The sequence below is a fragment of the Patagioenas fasciata genome, chromosome 2 (assembly GCF_037038585.1).
Source record: "Patagioenas fasciata isolate bPatFas1 chromosome 2, bPatFas1.hap1, whole genome shotgun sequence".
Lineage (NCBI taxonomy): Eukaryota > Metazoa > Chordata > Aves > Columbiformes > Columbidae > Patagioenas > Patagioenas fasciata.
The window spans coordinates 158,654,489-158,672,604 of NC_092521.1; the positions used below are offsets into that span (position 1 = coordinate 158,654,489).

The 18,116-nt window shown below is 37.1% G+C and overlaps 1 protein-coding gene across 2 annotated transcripts in view; it reads left to right on the forward strand.

The window, feature by feature from the left end:
- VIPR2 (vasoactive intestinal peptide receptor 2) overlaps positions 1–18,116 on the forward strand; it is a 60,024-nt gene that overhangs the window by 34,292 nt on the left and 7,616 nt on the right. Inside the window, exons 6-12 of one of the 2 annotated variants that reach the window (XM_065831225.2) lie at positions 3,865–4,006; positions 6,892–7,042; positions 7,779–7,839; positions 9,172–9,241; positions 14,459–14,550; positions 17,601–17,730; positions 17,818–17,859. In XM_065831225.2, the coding sequence (XP_065687297.1) occupies positions 3,865–4,006; positions 6,892–7,042; positions 7,779–7,839; positions 9,172–9,241; positions 14,459–14,550; positions 17,601–17,730; positions 17,818–17,859 (688 nt within the window). The other variant, XM_071805311.1, reaches the window with a different exon arrangement.

The following is an 18,116-nucleotide window of genomic DNA, read 5'->3' on the forward strand; positions in this document are numbered from 1 at the left end:
TCTGAAAGCAACCTCTGTCTGGGAAGAGAGACTGCAAAATGGTATTCTTGGTATCATAGCCTTTCTCAGTCTCTCCACATTCATGCTTTTATGTGTCACTTCTGCATCTCTAAAAGAACAGCCTTTATATTCTCCATTATAAACTTCACACAACTTGTCTGTTCCACTCTGCACCATGAAAAACAAGAAAATGCATTACAATCATTTGATAGAAAAGAAGTACATTTGGTAAGTAGAGGACAGCATGTTGTTTATCAGAGCCTCATTCCTCCGATGAACTATTCCTATGGCAAGTCCTGTAAGCCTTTCAGTCTCACATCAGATTTTCTCAATATTTAAATATTCAGAGACTGTTCAGAGCAGATACATAACCCGTAATTATATTTTGGAATATCTTTGAAAAAAAATATAATTGAGTCACTCATGGTTATCTTCCTTCTACCAACAAAGACCACAGGCAGATCGTGCATTTTCAAAACTGCTAAAACCTAATAATGCATTTAAGACAGTGTGTTGTAGACATCGGAATGTTGTCCATCACCAGAAGTCAGTTATAACAAACAGATTAAGAATTTCAGAGGTGTACTCAAAACCTTCACTTTAAATATCCAAATCGAGAACTTCTCGATCTCTCTGTTGAGTCAGTGGAAAGACCCAGGCTTTTTTTTTTAGGGAGGAATATATGATCTTCTAAGTCTCCCCCTAAAGAAGCCTGTTCCTCTGTTAGTGACAGAGAGTGTAGGGACTTCCTAACCTAGTGAGGTGAATTAGGAACCCAAATAAGTTGCAAAAACACCCTGTGCAGTATTTAGACTCCCAAGCACGTAGCAACCAGCCAGTTATTATGGAAGGCTGCGACTGAAGCACTTGTAAATTATCAATAATAAAAGTGAATGCAAATGGCTATGTGTGTATATGTTTGTCTCTCAGACATGTTGTAGGGCATCCTGTACATTATGGTCATTTTAAAGGACAGAGTTTGGAAAATAAGAATATTTCTAGAAGTTTTACATTTTTGGAACTCAGGTGGTAACAGCTCTGATCCAAGTAACATATTTTGCCCTGAAAGGTCTCAGAGAATGTCAACATACTGTTTATAAAGATCAGTGACTCACTCCTGAAACACATTCAACTTTGAATGTAACCAGCAAACTTTCGCCTTGCTGTGTTTAAAAAGGAGAACAAAGAACAGCTCTTCTAAGTGGAACCATCTGAAGGAGATTTGGTAGTTAAACGATGAGTTAAAAATCAGAAGTTCTTAACTCAGTAGGGTTGTAAAAATCCTGACTTCATCAAGCAGTATTAGAATTTGAACTCTGGACATTAGTAACACAAGAGATTATTGAAATTGTGCATTGCAGGATTTGTATATGTATGCTTCAAATTATACTGCATTTAATCCTGAATATGTGCAGTATATGTAATGAAAAAGAAAAAAAAAAAACACAACAAAAAAACCAACCATGGAATAATGTGGAGTTTAATTTAGTTGTAGGTAATGTGTTCATGACAAGGAAGTAGACATTCTCTTGTAAGTATTATGGCTTGACTTCTGCAGTCTGTTATGTATTGTTTTGTACTGTCTGGCGGAACAGATCCAGCCCCTGGCCTTTGCAGTTGTTCACAGGATCAGCAGAAGCACAAGAAAGGCAGAACTGTTGAGTGGGGAAAGGAGAGCTGTTTCTGAAAGGTTCCATGCAGTTGTAGTATTCTGTTTTGCATTTCTTGCAAAGAACTGGACTTGATTTTAATCTTTACAGAAACATTATAATGGTTCCCGTTATTAATATCTGTAAAGGGCACATTCAGAAACATTGTAAAAGGAAAGGATTTTATGCTGGCTAATCTTTTAATCTCAAAACAAAGACATAAAACATGAATATCTGTAAAAACAAAGCCAGACTAAACTGACAGCATTTTTCAAGTTACTATGGTGCCATACTATGGTGTTTACTATAATTAAAGCTAATTTTTAACCTTCCAGCACAATATTTTCCTGTTGGAGTTTCCCGATTTTTCAGGTACATTCATGCTTCTGCAAACTTAATTTATAAACAGCAAAGGTAATAATTTTGGTTATTTCAAAAGTAGTTTCTTTATGCCTTCTTAGAATGCAAGTTTCTATTTCTTCATTTTGAATGTCTGAGTTCTAATATAATATATCATAACATTTTAGAAAAGTGGAAATCAAAATTATTGAAAATGGAAATATTATTTTTCAGATATTTTTTGAAAGGTTAGTTTGTTCCAACACAGAATGAAAATAAATTGTAGAACAGCATATTTCTGCATGACACTGACGTTCTAGATCTTACTATCGATCTTCTTAGACTTCCTTCAGGGTCACTCCTGTATAACAAAACCTTCAAAAAATGTCAGTTTCTCGGATTTATGTTTCTTACTGAGGAGAAAAATATGAATCTCTATCATTTCTATAAGATGTGCTCTCATGTGTCAACTGTCAGTAAACGTAGTAGTTTTGTACCATGAGGCACTCACATCAAAGGAACAAGCATGACAGCTTCTGTTTCATTGTTACAGAACAGCATTTCTTTGTTATTCTGATTCATCATACATACCCAAAATAAAAATACTCTCTTGCCCACTACCTCATATATACACAATATTTCTGATTTCAGCTACTAAATGCAATGAAGAATCCATGATCTAAATCAGTTACCCAAGAAAAATATTTTCCTCCCATTTTCAGCTTGCATGTATCTCTGATTTCTTGAGGAACATACGATGCAGTCCAAAGTAATAGCAGTATTTCAGTTTTTCTCAGAACCTGTTTCAGCATAGCCACAGAACTTGCTGGAGTTTTGACAACTGCTTGAAGATCAGCCTGGTATTATGTTCTTTGCCAAACTGGGTGCTAGTAAGATGTATCAGTTATGTATTTCCCTATGCTCACTGTAGCTGTCCTTGTTCTAGTAGTTTTAGAATAGATTATTTAGTGTTCTTCAGTAAAAATCTAAACACGAGGACTACTTGGAAGCTACAGCTGGACACTACCATAACATCCTATTGCATCTCCATTCTTTCATTGCTCACACTTGCTAAAATGTCCCGGCTTCTGGCTTATTTCCAGGTGCAGTTCAAGGTGCTGGTTTTGACCAAATAATTCTCTTAGCAGTTTGATTTCTGGTGATTTGCTATTAAAAATTATGTTAAATTGAAAGACCTTCAAGGGAATGTCTTTTAAGTGGAAAGCCTTCAACTTACAACTTGCTTCCCATGAGCACTCATTCACTTCCATGGAGTATTTAATTTGTCATTTGTTTGTCAGGTTCCCACATGGCTGCAGGACTGAAAAAGGGGGGCTATGTACCACTGGATAGAAAGGATAGGCAATCAGGTGTTTGAATGCATTTTTTAGTTGCTCTGCATAAACTCACATAATAGAATGAAAAGCCATTATATAGCAAAATGCAGGAGTTAAATAAAAAACTTAAACCAGAAAGTAATAGTTGACAGCATGTCTGAAATACATCCAGGACTATCAAAGCTTTGTTTGCAAGACAAACACTAGGATGAGTGCACACAGACAGATATCACAAACTATGTTTTTGTCAGCTTATGTTAAAAGTGTGGCAGAAATACCACTTGGATCTTTTGGTCTGCGATACTGAAAAGGAGTGAGAGATACTTTATTTGTATAGTTTGGACAGCCTATAATGATGATGAGGATATGATTATGATAAAAGCAAACAGCCAGACAGCACTGACAGTGTGACAGAGGAGGAAAGGGCAGGCTCTTACTCAAGGTTCATGTTACTAAGAAATGACAGGAGAGTAACAAAAGTCTGTTCAAGAGCTTTCTGTCTCAAAATCTAAAATGCCTGTTTTTAAATCTCTTCTTAGAAAACTTCATTGTACTCGGAACTACATCCATCTGAACCTGTTCCTCTCTTTCATTCTAAGAGCAATCTCTGTTTTAGTCAAGGATGATATTCTCTATTCCAGCTCCAACACAGCTCACTGTCCAGAGGATCAAACCTCATGGGTAATAAACCTCATTTGCTACCTGCTATAACGCTGTTATGTCATTATATTTTCCTCCCCAATTTTTTTAAATATTTAGGAATATAATGACTAGCGAAATTATCTATTAGAAGTAACCAGAGAAAGAATGTTGCAGCACAGGTAAGAGAAGTTAATGTTGCTTTGCACATCTGTGAAGGGACAACACATTATCTGCCAAAAGCAATCAAGACCAGCTACAGCTAAGAATAAATGTGGCCAATGGATTAATCAGCTGGAAGAGTTTAAGACAAACAGGAGTGTCATCAGCTGGAAATGTTCCTGCAGCTTAAGCAGGGGTCCATGAATTGGACAAGTATCAATAGAGGGATATAAATGAGTGAGGGAATTAAATATTTTTCAGGAGTTGTCTTTATTAACTCCTCTTTACTTTTTGGCTATGACAGAAGTGTTGTCATCTTCGTTCTTGGCAAGCTAATATGTTTACTGCATTTTCATGCACAGTTGTTAAAAATAAACCCCTCAAGTCTTGCTGTTAAAAGACAGACCACTATATGATATTTCTCATTCTCTGCCTCTGTTGTTTCAGTCAAAAGTGCTGCAAAACAACCCTACAGATATTGCTGACTAACTTCTGAATTTAATTTACTACGGTGTCAGTTTGTGAGAAAATATGGACAGAAGATATTTTTATATTGATGAAGTCATATTGTCCCAAAGTATAAAGTTCTTAGCAGTGACTACCAAGCTGTAGGTATGAATTTGTAATCTGGGATATTTCTAATGAAGACAAATAGGCCCTAAGTTAGTAGACCCAAAGTAGGCAAAGTAGTTAGTAGGCAGACTGCCAGGAGTAATCAAAAGCTCTTAGGTCCTTGAAATATGAGTCAATGGGCTCCAAAATACTTCTTGATTTCTGCAATTTCTTGTATTCTCCAGTTATTATTGGCTGCAAAGCCTCATATTTTCCTATTTGGCTATGTCCAGTTTTGTGGACTGTTGAGCAGTTTCTGTTGCATTATACGTGGGATGACCTGAGGCCGGCTTGGCAAGGCTGTTCTGTCTTGCACTGGCTGGATGCTGCCTCACATCATGGGGCGTTTGCCCCTTTTGTCACATGTGTGATGTTCCACGGTTCTGCTGCATGCACAGATGTCTAGAAGCACACAATTCAAAATGCAGTGTAACTAGGTCCTGGATCCTGATGACACAGAGCCATCCTTTTGGCTGACTCTTTACTGAGGATACCTTCCCTGTTCAGCGTCTGGAAATACACCTGATACAGGATTAGCTACGAGTGGAAGGGAAAATAGGTTGGTGCAGGGTTCTGGTATGTAATTCAATAATATAGTAAAGGGGAATATTGGAATTTAAAAGAGATTACAAAAATTTTACACTTTTACTTCTAATCTGGTGTTAAGTCATCATAAGCATAAATAAAATTTCAACTTGCATTTTGAAATGTTTAATTTTCTCCATATAATTTTCTGGCTCATTATTGGTCTGCAATGGATATCCCTTCAGTGGGCACGACGTCCAGAGGTAAGATTAGCCTCATCAAATGAGATGACTGCACTAAGCAGTTTCTCTGTGCTTCTGTCTTTCTCACTGGACAGTTTGTCTTATCTGCTTTAAGATTTTCTCTGGATATGCCTGTCTCTCTTCACGAGCTGTAAAAGGCACTAGCTGGCTAGCAAGTGGCTACCTTTTACCAGAAACCTTGCTTTTAGGCAGTTAAAATCAGGTGAAGCAAATTCAAGCCTTTGGAGTCTCATTCAGCTATCTCTGTAGGCATGTACACAGGCATCAATATAGGTGTGTACATTACTTGGGGTGCACTGACATATCTGAGACACCAGAAAGGGCTGATGGACACACAGAAGTATCTCTAGGAGGTCTACATCTGTCTGGCTTAGCAGCTGGTGCCTGGAGTCCCTGAGGGCATCTCACTTCATAACAGACACCTATGTTTAGACAGAGGAATCAGTCACTAAATGAGTAAGTTACCTACTTAGGTATTTGGTGTATTTGGAATTTTAACAGAAACAGTGGAGGTATGAACCATATTTAAAATGGGGAAAGGAGTACAACAGGCAGAAATGAGAAGTTTGGTTTAGTCCATTTTGTTTAGTCTGTTAAATTCACCATACCATCGCATTTCTCGGCTCATTCTCAGCAGAAACTTTATTACGTTCAGTTCTCACATTCGAGATTCCTGATGGGAAGTACCAAAGTAGCAGCAGCCAGCACTGTGGGACATCAGCAGCACAGACATCCAACAATTAATTCTGAAAAGCAGCACGCAGACTACAAATATATTGGGACTTCATTTTATGGCATATGCTTGTGTGTTTTGTTAATTAAGAAATGCTACAGCATTTTCTAAAAGGAAAATGTAATCTTAAAAAGTCCAGTCAAATATTTCTTCTAAGTCTACTTACAGTCCTCATCATTTAAATTTATATTTTTCACTCTGTTTCCTGTTTAGCCTTGAAAAATCCATAAAGCAGTTTCTTTGTGAATTTTTACAGCTGAGATTTTATTATATTTATTAGCCACCCAGTAGATGATAATTTAATCTAATAGCCATTCATTAACTACCTGTTTCAAATGTGTGCATTTATTGACAACCACCGCCTTTTACAATATTTATGCTATGAAGTTTTCAAAATTTCTGAGTGAATTTTCTATGAGAGCCATCTAAATATTTTTTTTCAGAATTAATTGTCTTTTATATATACAGTAACATTTACAATGACTCAATTTGTTTGACTGAAAAAAAAGAACATTCTACTGGATCTGGGTTACTAGTATGACATGGACAGTTAAGACCCATAGGATATATTAATAACAGAATAATACAATATCTTTCCTGCAACAGTTTTGATCCTTGCTTTCATTTTTCAGATGGGGTGCAAGGCTATTTTGGTGTTTTTTCAGTATGGTGTTATGGCAAACTTTTACTGGCTCTTAGTTGAAGGACTTTACCTCCACATCCTCCTTGTGCTAATATTCTCCCCCAACAGACACTTCACAATCTACCTGCTGATTGGATGGGGTAAGAACGTCAATGTCTTCCAATAATATTCTTTGTGCTGTATGTGCATATTAGTCAGGTTCAATATTTCACACCAAGGCAGTCGTGCTATTTCTGTTGGACGACTCCTCAGACTCTCTGGTTCCTCAGTTCAACTCCAGCTCCAGATGCTGAAGCATGGGCTATTCTGTGCTATTTGATTTTTTTAAAAAGCACAATAATGTTGTCCATCTGCTTTTAAATATATTATTCTTTTCATTCCCAGAAAGTGCAATGATATTTACATGGAGCACTTAAAAGCTTCCAGTAAAAGATGGTCATAAAACATTTAGGTATTACTGGGAAATGAGAATAAGCCAGTCTGTGGGAATGGTTCCTTACGAAATGATTTACACTTCGGTTTTATATTGTAGTCCTTGGAATTGCATTGGGAATGCACAACTTGTATCTGTCTCCTGGTAGGTCACTCTGACAGCTTGAAAGAAACCCGAGAAAGGCACGTTCTTCATGTATTAGTCATTACAGCTGCATTTTTATAAGAAATAACCCCACTTCCCTGCAGTCTTTGTAACACATTGCTTACATCACGTGGCTCATCAGATGGGTCTCTCCCTCCATTCACTAAACTGTTTACTATATGCTGTATATTTGGGGAATAATTGGTTACTAGCAGGCTGAACTTTATTTTTTTGTTTGTGAACTTATATTTTTATGACCATCTTCTAATCCTCCTTGTGTTTTTTTTTTTTTTTTTCAGGAATTCCTACCATATTCATTATTACGTGGACAGTAACAAGAATCATTTTAGAGGATACGGGGTAAGTGTATGGCGGAGAGAAAGCTTAAAGCCTCCAGCTGTGCCTTTGCAATCCTTGCCTTGGATATGGTGGTGTTCACACACGGGTGGTTTGCTGTTCTGAAGGGAACGAGCACAGAACTGAAATTCCAGATAATGGCAATAAAGGGACAGGTGTTGAGGAGCTCTTTGCTGTTTATGCTTGCTGTTTATTTGAAAATCTCCAAGGGCAGGAGAGGGCAGAGATAGGTTCTGACTAATGTTACCCCTTGAAACCCACATTTAGAGCTATGTGCTTTGGAAGTCAAAATAATGCTTAAAATAGTGGGGGGTCCTTGGGTCCAGTGCTGCTGTGTAGTATGATGCTGGGTATTCTAATTCGTTAACTGGCAATGGAAAAGATTGAAATCTAGATAACTTTGGGTATATATAAATTACATTCCCAGAAGTGAAGCAATGTGATGTAAATGTATTTAAGATGCAGGAAGTCAGGTAAAACTATGACTAACTAGAGCTAGGCCTGGCTCCTGGCTTGGAAAGGGGAATTGAAATAAGAATTTTGTAGGAAAATCAGACTTGATGCTCCTGCTGGTGCCAGGGAGTGGGAGAACAATCTTGGTAGTGGGATAAATGGTTTTCACACTCCTTATTTCCAACCTGGCTTATATTTTTCAACTGATTCTGCAATTAAAATGAAAAATTGTATCCTACAATAATTTCTAAGTTTTCTTTGCAAGACCTCTAACATGCAAACCGAAGGCTAACTACTTTTTCCTCTGTCATTGCGATCACAGTTAGAGGAACTCTGAAGGGTGTTGCCCTTGCTTAAGATTAATCTTTCAGAGTGCTCGTTCTCAGACTATTTGGACAAAAAGTGCTGAGCTCGCAGTGAAAATTAAATTTTTTTTTTTTCAGACAAAGTTTCAGGTTTGGTTTCACATTTTTGTAAACCAGTTCCAGCCATTGGTAACCTAAATATCCCACAGGAATTATATCATTCCAATTGTAGCTGCCAGTTGCTTTAGATCTTCCTGCTACCCAGAGGCTGGTGTGAAGAGTTTATTGAAAGAAGTGTCCTTCCACAAAGTGAAAATAAGCTTGGTTTACCTACAGACCACTGTCCTCCAGGATGTCTAATGGTACAGTCTAGTGTGCCTAATGTTGTAGCTGATTTGCATAAGCATATTAAACCAGGGTAATAAAATTAAAAGCAGAAGATTGAATGCCAAATTCTAGGCTAGAAGAGGCATTATTTCAGTGTGCTTTGACTTGTATATAAGAAATACTTCTCCTCATAAGTTTTAGTTACCGGATGATATTAATGTCAACATCATTTTCCCTCTTTTTTTTATAGTTGCTGGGATACAAATGAGCATGGTGGTCCCTGGTGGGTTATACGAATACCAATTTTAATTTCTATTATAGTAAGTAAACTTCGAAGCATGAATTATAGATCAGTTCAGCATTGTGCAGTGCATATAGCCATTTTTCTTTGCTGCTAGTTACAGATAGGCAAGAATTCTGTTTTAATGAAAAGAAATTGCACTGTAGGAGAAATGTTAAACAGATGCCAAAGCCATTAAAATTTGTTGCCTTCAAAATTTATCTGCCTCTTATTAAATGAAAAATTGCTTTTATTTGTATGTTGTTCTTTCCCTAACATCTCTCCTGTTTATGAGCCTGGGGGAAGCAAAAATCTAATTATACTTTTCAATGAATTGCAGATTTGATTTTGCATGTAAATAGATAGCCCTGCAATTGAGAATCTGACATTATTGCAGCCATAAAAAACTATGACTGTGTATATCTTTCTTTAATTGGTAGCTTACTGGAATATATATTGAACATGAAGTATTTGCAAAACCATATCATTTGAGAATGTTTCATTGGGCTTTCCTATGTGGAACTCATTAGAATTACTGGAATAGCATAATAAAATTCCTATTCATTGTGATGATTGTGCAATTAAGTTTGGACATAATATACTGTGGTTTTATATCTATTTCTGAAAACAGTCACGGTATAAATTAATGTATTGCAGATACATTTGTCTTATTTTTAACATTTTAGTCAGAAAAATTAGGACATTATTAGATTACACAACATTTCAAGAGCCCACACTATGTTTGGGCTTGCCTGCTGAAAATTATTTTGAGAGAACTTCCTATCATCTTCATCAGAGTGAATTCTACAGTGTTTAAAGAGGACGCAGAGTAGGCATATGTGTGAAATGACATAAAGTAAGGACTCACAGAAAAGATGTTTTATGATATGAAGAAATTGGCATTCAACAGAACTACAGCAGGAAGATAATACATGAACCTCAAAGGAGCTGGAGAATGGGGAATGGTCCAGTGTGAAGAAAATATGCTGAAAAATAAAAGCAGAACAAACCAGCTGGTGTTTACAGGAAGATGAATGTCTGTTCTCTGGATGTTCAATTTAAACAGCTGATAGGCAGCTGAGACTTCATGTGCCAGGAAGCTGTGCTTCTCCTAAGTCCTAGACCTGGAAACAGAAGTTATCTACGTCTTCATTGCCAGACTTGAATTTCATCTGGATCTTAGCAAAGACTGGGAAGGAGTTGTGAGTTACGAAAATGGAGAACTAGTCAGTCAGTAAGTCCAGTGTGTCATAAAACATGGAGCAGAGTCACTGGTTGAAGCAAATTAACTGTTGTTCTCCTTTTTATCTTCAATGGGTCTATTACTGATTTGATACAAAGGGATTGTAAGATACAGGGAAATATTTTGCAAATGACCTTTTTTGGCTTACTGGGTGCACATGTTTAGGATCTGCTGCCTCCTTCCAGATGTGTTTCTTCACTTAAACAGCATGTTTTAGATTTCAGAGCAACTAGAGAGGGTCAAGCGATTCTACAGTGTGAACTATGTGAAGCCAGTTCCTTCTCCAATTAGATGATTCTTCTGCTGTTTGATCAACTGTGTTTTGCATTTGAGAAGTTGTGAAAGGGAGTTATATAAGCAGTGATACTCACCCGTTCATGTTGGATAAGTAACGTATCTTATTGGAGCACTGAACGACAACCAGCATGTCCATTGTGACAGCTAGGATGCCATCCAAACTTACTGCTGTGCAAAGGAGAGCATGCATTCATAGAGCAAGATTTGCTAGTAAAATGTCACTTAAAATTGGTCATTGTTGAGTGAAAAACACTACATTCATGGAAACACATTTTTTCATATACATACACCATAATGAACCTGAACATTTCCTGTCACCTTCTAGAAAAAACAGAAATTGAAGATTCAAATCTTTGACTAATGAGTTTAGTGCTGCCTGCCATTCAGCAGTGAAAAGAGATCATTGCAACTTCTTTGGACAGCTGTCATGAAAGAGTCATGATGTTTCTCAATAAAAGTATGAGGTATTTATATCACACGGTGCCTTCAGTCTGCTCGGGAGTGTAGCGTGACAAGACTCACAGAGAATGGCGACAAGGATGATCAGCAATAACAAATGACTTCAGCAGTAGGAAGGGAATCTGTGTAAGTCATCAGTGAGGTGAGCATAGGAAAAATCTGAAAGAAGCTGAATTTCAGGAGAATAAAGGAAAGCAGAACACCTAAGCTGAGAACTCTCATCGACTGTCTCATGTAATGGCACAAAAGGAAGCCCAGAGTATGGCTGTTATGGAAAATCTTTATGAGGAAGAAGAAGAGTGAAGAAAATACGAGTAGAATAGAGCCTGATTGTGAGGATGGTGCCATGAATATGCTTTAAAAAGACAGAGGAAGTCAGGCAAAGGTTTTAAAGAACAATAGTTTAACTGCACTGGATTTAACAGGAAATCTGCTCAGTCTTCATGCCTTATTCACTATCTTCCATCAATTTCTGTGTTAACTAACTCCAAACATTTTCACTGCTTTCTACAAGGTTATTATCCAACAGTAAACAGTATTGTGAGAGAAAGTTCTGAAGTCACTTCTCAAAGTGGGGGTGGCTTCTGTCAACTCAGTGTGTCAGAAACATTCCCTGGTGCCTCTTCCTGGCAATTTTGGCTTGAGAAAAATTATTTGGCAGGCTTCCACGCTTCAAGCTGTGCATATTTCAGAGTTATTTAATTGGGAGTGACTATTCCAAAGAGTTAATGTGGTGTTACTCGTATTCACCATTTAGCAAATGCCTCCACAGCTGCCTTCTCCATACCTACACTTGCATAAACTGCCCTCATTTGAGCAGGAATGACGTTCAGGTGGAAACAAGACTTCTGTCACATCGGAGTAACTGAGAAATGTTTGTCTTGTTATCTCACATTGCAGGGAGTGTAAGGGACTAAATAGCAAGAAAGAAGCAAAGTGAAGACACTTTAAATTATACATGCCCAGGCAATGTGTTTAGACTCAAAAATTCATTGTCAGAGGAAGCCAACCAGAAGAAAAGGGTACCAGCAGCATCTTGCTGTTACTCCACTAAAGAGGCATCATTTGTCGTCACTGTCTCGCAGTTTCTCTGGATTCACATCACTTTCTCATTTTTCTGTTCTTAGATGTTCATTAAACAGTATATACTTATTCTATTTAGACACATTATGCTTAAAGTATGTTATGGGACTGAAAAGCTACAATACTAAACATGAAATTCCAGGGCACTCCATCTTTCATATTTTATTGAAATATACTGTTCTAAATCAGATATATCCTATAAAGGATTTTAACAAATGATCAGTTTAATAATAATCTTAGATAAATTAATTGAGAATTGTAGTAATCCAGTGGCAGTTGCCACGCTTAGATCTTAATACGCAGTTTCAGCTGGCTGGATTCACAAGCTCAGTAGTGCCAAGGACTGATACAAGCTCTAATCCAGAATTTTTTTTTCATTAATACAAGGTTGTGCTTACAGACAGAAGGACGTGTGTTTGAAAACAGACTCAAAAGTAATACATGAGTGTCAGTCAAGCATATGAGTCACTGAGTGTAGTTTTGCAGATGATTTGATTCTTCAGAAACCAAGTAGATAATGGTTTATTCTGTTATAGTAGAAACTAGGGATGCCTGTGAAGAAGTTATTTTGCCAGTCCCTTTGCAAATAGAGGATAAAGATTTTTTTTCCCTTCTCCTATTTTGTGGCTATCAAATATATAATTACATTAATAATACCACTAATACTGGCTTCAGTGCATATCACAAACTACATGTGTATCCCTTGGTCTGTACACTCTGCTGTGGCAAGTCTGTAGACACGATCAGCAATAACAGGCTTTTGCCTGTTACTTTTATAGGAGACTTCATCGTGGAAAACTTCTAAGTCATCACCTGCATGAAAAATGTATGTTAAGTTCAGTAAATCCATATATTTTTTAACATGTCTAATTTTCCTATTTTTTCATGTAATACCTGTCAGTTCCGGTCACTTCCCTTCACTTGTCATTTCTAACAAATTATTAAATACAGAGGGGCATGAAGTTGCAATGACCATAGTTTATTTATTAACCACATAAATTGTAGTGGGTATGTCAGAGAAGACATAGACATTCATTGAAACTGAAAAGCTTACAGCCCAATTGTTAAGACTGCAAAAAGAAGAGTTCCAACAATACATCAAGGCAGAGACTGCAGGTTTATAGCAGTGAGGCAGTGGTAGCAAACCTCCTGCTTCTGGGCTTTGAGGTGAGCTTAGTTAAAAACAATAAAATGCTCATTTTCACAGTGACAAAAAAATCTTTCTCTAGGTTGATTTCTTCTGAAATGTGTGCATTTGATGCGGCTGTAGTTTTTAGTTCGCATTGCTGTGAAGGTGTGGATTTGAAGTGTTCCCTCCCTTTAGTATGGGCACGATATATTTAGTGTGTGATTTTCTATACTACACCAAAAAGTTCAGCACCAGAAGGGCTGGTGAACACAAGATGGCAAAAGCCAAGGATGAAGAAATAATGTGAGTGAGAGATAGAATCTACTAAGCTTTATACTTCAATTTGCTAGATTGACCAGGGTCTGATCATAACTTTTGTTATGCCAGTGCCTTTCCATGAAATAAAATCTGAAATAACTTAATACTGCTGTGCTATCTCAGAGGGCCATTAGAAGAATTAGGCTGCAGGGATTCAGTTCCTTCAGTGATAATATCTCCATCAATATCCATGACAGATACCTGTGAGAGGCACTTTTAATGCTTGATTGAAGTGGACAGATCACCTGTGCAACAATCTCTTTCTGTCATTCACACAGAAAATATTAAAAGTTAAGGCAAGAAATAATCAAAACCCTGTATGGGACTCATCTTTTCCCTGGGCTTTCAGTCGCGAATCCACACGACAATTTAGGACAATGCTTGATTGCGCCAAATCACATCAGATGTCCCATCCTGCTAGGAAACCTGGCTTCAGCTGAGATTTTGGAAGGAAGGCATTTCTGGGCAGGGGGGGGACAACTGGGGCTTTCAAAGGCTTTTGCCAGCCAGATTAGAACTGATGGCCATGCAAAAGGGTGCTGGACATAACAAACCTGGTGAGGACAAACACAGGCAATAGGTTTGCCCATGTAGAACTCGATGTTTTCTGGCAGGAGGTACACAGCACCCACTGCTGAGCTGATTTGTGTGACTCTACAAGCATTTTTTTGTGCTGTGTATTGAGCAGAGTGGGCAGAAATAACCGTTATATTTGTTTTCTTTTTCAGGTGAATTTTATACTTTTCATTAGTATTATAAGAATCTTACTGCAGAAGTTAAGATCTCCAGATGTTGGAGGAAATGACCAGTCACAGTACAAGTGAGTTGTATTTCTAGATATTATATGCAGAACCAAAATAACCTCTGTAAGATTTCCTCTGCTGAAACTTACTACCAACAACGGCTGTGAAACTATAATTGCATTTAATTTAGAAATGCTTTTAGATGTGGTTTAATAAAGATTTTATCACTACGATGGACTAAAGATGAACATAAATTGTATGTCAAACAAAATTTACTTTAAAATATGCAATTTCATAAAGACCAACAAACTATTTAGTTGTACTGTTTACATGTCTTCTAAGAGCTGGAAAGAAGTTACGTTGTTCCCAAAAAGTAAAAAGTGAAATACAATGTTTTGTGTTCATTTAAAATAACATCTTTATTTTCTTAGAGGAAAACAAATGTTTCTGATTTAGATCAATTTCACTTCTGTTTAGGCTTTCTTCTTTCATGTTTTGGTTTGAACATCAAATCCTAACATTCATTGTTTCCACAGCTTTAGGATCAAAGAGTGTTGGGAGGCAATTTAAATACATTGCTAAGATTGGATTTGTTCTTTATTATATTGCCGTATCACTTGTTGTTTATTATACTAGCTGATGGATACTGTAATCCAGAATCAAGAGTCTGTTGTAACAGGTCTTATTTTAAAGCCCAAATATAGACACAGAGTTTACACTTCAGGATGTTAGTATTATATTTCAGTGATAAATCCTGACATGAACACTGAAAATTCAAAACCATGGAAGTGGTCTTTGAAAATGTGCTCCTGGATAACACCTCTTCTTCATTTCAAAAATACTGAATTCTTGTCCTAAAGGCAGATAATACATGGTGTGATAAGTAAAGCATATCTTCAAAGTCAAAAGAACTAGGACTCCAAGTGTTTTGTAAACAACATGACACATTAAATGCCGAAAGAGAAGAATGCTGATGTGCCATGGAAAAGGTGTCACAAACCGGTTGACATGAGACTTTTCTTCGTAGGGCCACAAGAGTACTTTTTGTGTTTTCTGCTTGAATTAACTAAACATGTGGGAGAACCGAATCAACCTAGATGAAATTATGCAGTCACCACATTATTATTTAGCACAATGACCAACCTATGGGCTGGAAATGCCCCCAAGTTTACTCCTTGTGATACGAACTTTACTTTGGTTTCCGTGTGGTGTTTATGCATTGTAGAAAAATGAGGCATTCCCTTCCTGTCAGTCTCATTGTTTTCCACAGTTTACTGTAGCACTTCATTGTGAAAACTGTTCATTAATAGCAACCTTGTCCTTCATTATCCAGCACTGTGAATTCTTTGCTTTTAGCATTTGATTGCCTGATTAAGTTTGGATTGGATGGTCTTTAGCTGATACCCATGGGAACAGTAAATTAACCTCCTCAAGAAAGGCTGCATCTATAGAGCAAATTAAAGCTCTGGAAAGCTCGTTATTCAAAATGAAAATGCATTTTCTAAAATGCAGAGTAGAATAGGCTATTTTATTTGTCCTTTTCCTTCACTAAAACATAAGTGCAGTATGGAGAAAGTAACATCAGCTGACAGATATTATTAAAACAAGAATGGAGTGAAAGTGAGCAAGGAGTCTAAAATGAATACTACTCTTGCAATTCACCATTTTTCTTCCCTTCTTCTTTCCCCTTGCTTGTCCCTGTTCCATCCTTCTTGCTACTCGTTTTGCTTCCGCAGCGGATAAGGTTAAGTTCAAATAAAATCAGTTTTCCATTTCACTTCGGAAACTGGGAAATTTGCTGCCATCATCATCTCCCCTAGTTGCAAATGAATTTCTTCTGCTAAGGAAATCCTATTTGTCCCACTTACTGGCATCACCTTTAGATGTGAGTGTTTTACTATTCTTGAGAAACTTTGCTGTCAGAACTGATTTTTTCCACATAAACAGATGCAGCCTCTGGGACTTTATGGACAAAGCAAGGCCATGAAGACTGACACAGGAAAAATAAAACTGCCTGAAATACCTTGAGTTTTCTGTTAAAATAAGCGAATTCATGACAGCATCATTTCATTGTTGAAGCAAGTTATATTCACCGAGACAGTGATTAATTATGGGATTCGACATTATAGCTTCTTGAATCTGATCTGATACCAGACATCCATAATCATGCATGACTGGCCCTGCATAATATATTAAACTGATGTTATTAGAGTGAAATAAGTGACAGATAAGGAATAATTGGCAATTCATCATTTCAGTGGTTTCACAGACAGTTTGTCAGAGCTGCTCTGCTTAATAACTAAATTTCTTCCTTAACTTCAGTGTCTTGTGGTAAAATGTATTATGTAATCAACATTAAACATTAGTTCATGGTATATGCTTAATACTATCAGTATAGTTACGAGATTTTAGTATTTGGGGATAAACCTGAAATGACTCATGAAAATCTCACAATTGAGATTATTCTGGGTTACATTTCCTAGGTACCGTTTGCATACTGTGTATGTGCAATGTACAGACTCACCATACAGTTGCTCATTTAAAGGAAATCATTCAATTTCAAGAGAGAGATTTTAGATTTTACCTCCCAAACAAGAGGATCTATCAGTATGTCTTTGGAGGAAGGCGTTATTCCTTTCTACTCTAAACCCTTTATGCCAGGTAAGAAATACCTTGTGAGATCTGATGGCAGCTCACACCAATTTGCTGAATGTGGTCCCATGGAATAATGCAGTAAAACCTCACCCCAAAACCCATGCCATGAAACCAAGCTGCAGGCTGGATGTGTGTCAGAGAGACAGAGCAGAGAGCAGGTCCTACACCCTGCTGCTGTCCAGGGGCAACTGAAAAAGGCTCTTTGTGTTGCTGAGAGGCCCTGCAGCCTTTTGCTGGCTTTTGGAAGAGTGTGAGGTCAGAAAATTCAAGTGTAATGTGGAATTGCACAGGTTAATTGATGAGGTTACTATGTGGCTAATCTCATAGCAAACCTGAAACACAAACAATTTGCAATAAATGACTCTTTCTAAGACTGTTAATAAATCTAAAGTCATATGAGTTTTATGTAAATGGCATTGCATCTTAGTAAAATGAGAGCTTATCATTAACTCCAGCTCTTTTATTTACCCAGGAGACTTGCAAAATCCACGTTGTTGCTTATTCCGTTGTTTGGAGTTCACTACACAGTGTTTGCTCTGTTCCCTGACCGCAGTTCCAATAATTATAAAATAATCTTTGAGTTGTGTTTGGGATCTTTTCAGGTAAATTTAAAAGTTTTTATTCAAAAGAAATTTTATTTACCTAGGTGGATGCTGCCTGCTAACTAAGGAATATTCTCTTTTTTCCAGGGGTTGATTGTTGCAGTCCTATATTGTTTTCTGAACAGTGAAGTAAGTGTCACCTTTCCTCCTGAGGATGTTAAATGTTGTTTTCAGCCCCTATAATTGTGTTCTGATATATTAAACTGTTTCAGAAGGATGTTTGCATTCCTATCTATAGAATAAATATGTGGCAGTTTCTACTCAACGGGAGAAATTATTGTATTTGAGTGAAGAGTTAAGAGCTGTTTGAAATCTAATTCCTTGCCAACTGAGGTGTTAGTAGATGTGCCTTCTGTCATTTAACATTAATCTATTTCTACCCGTGT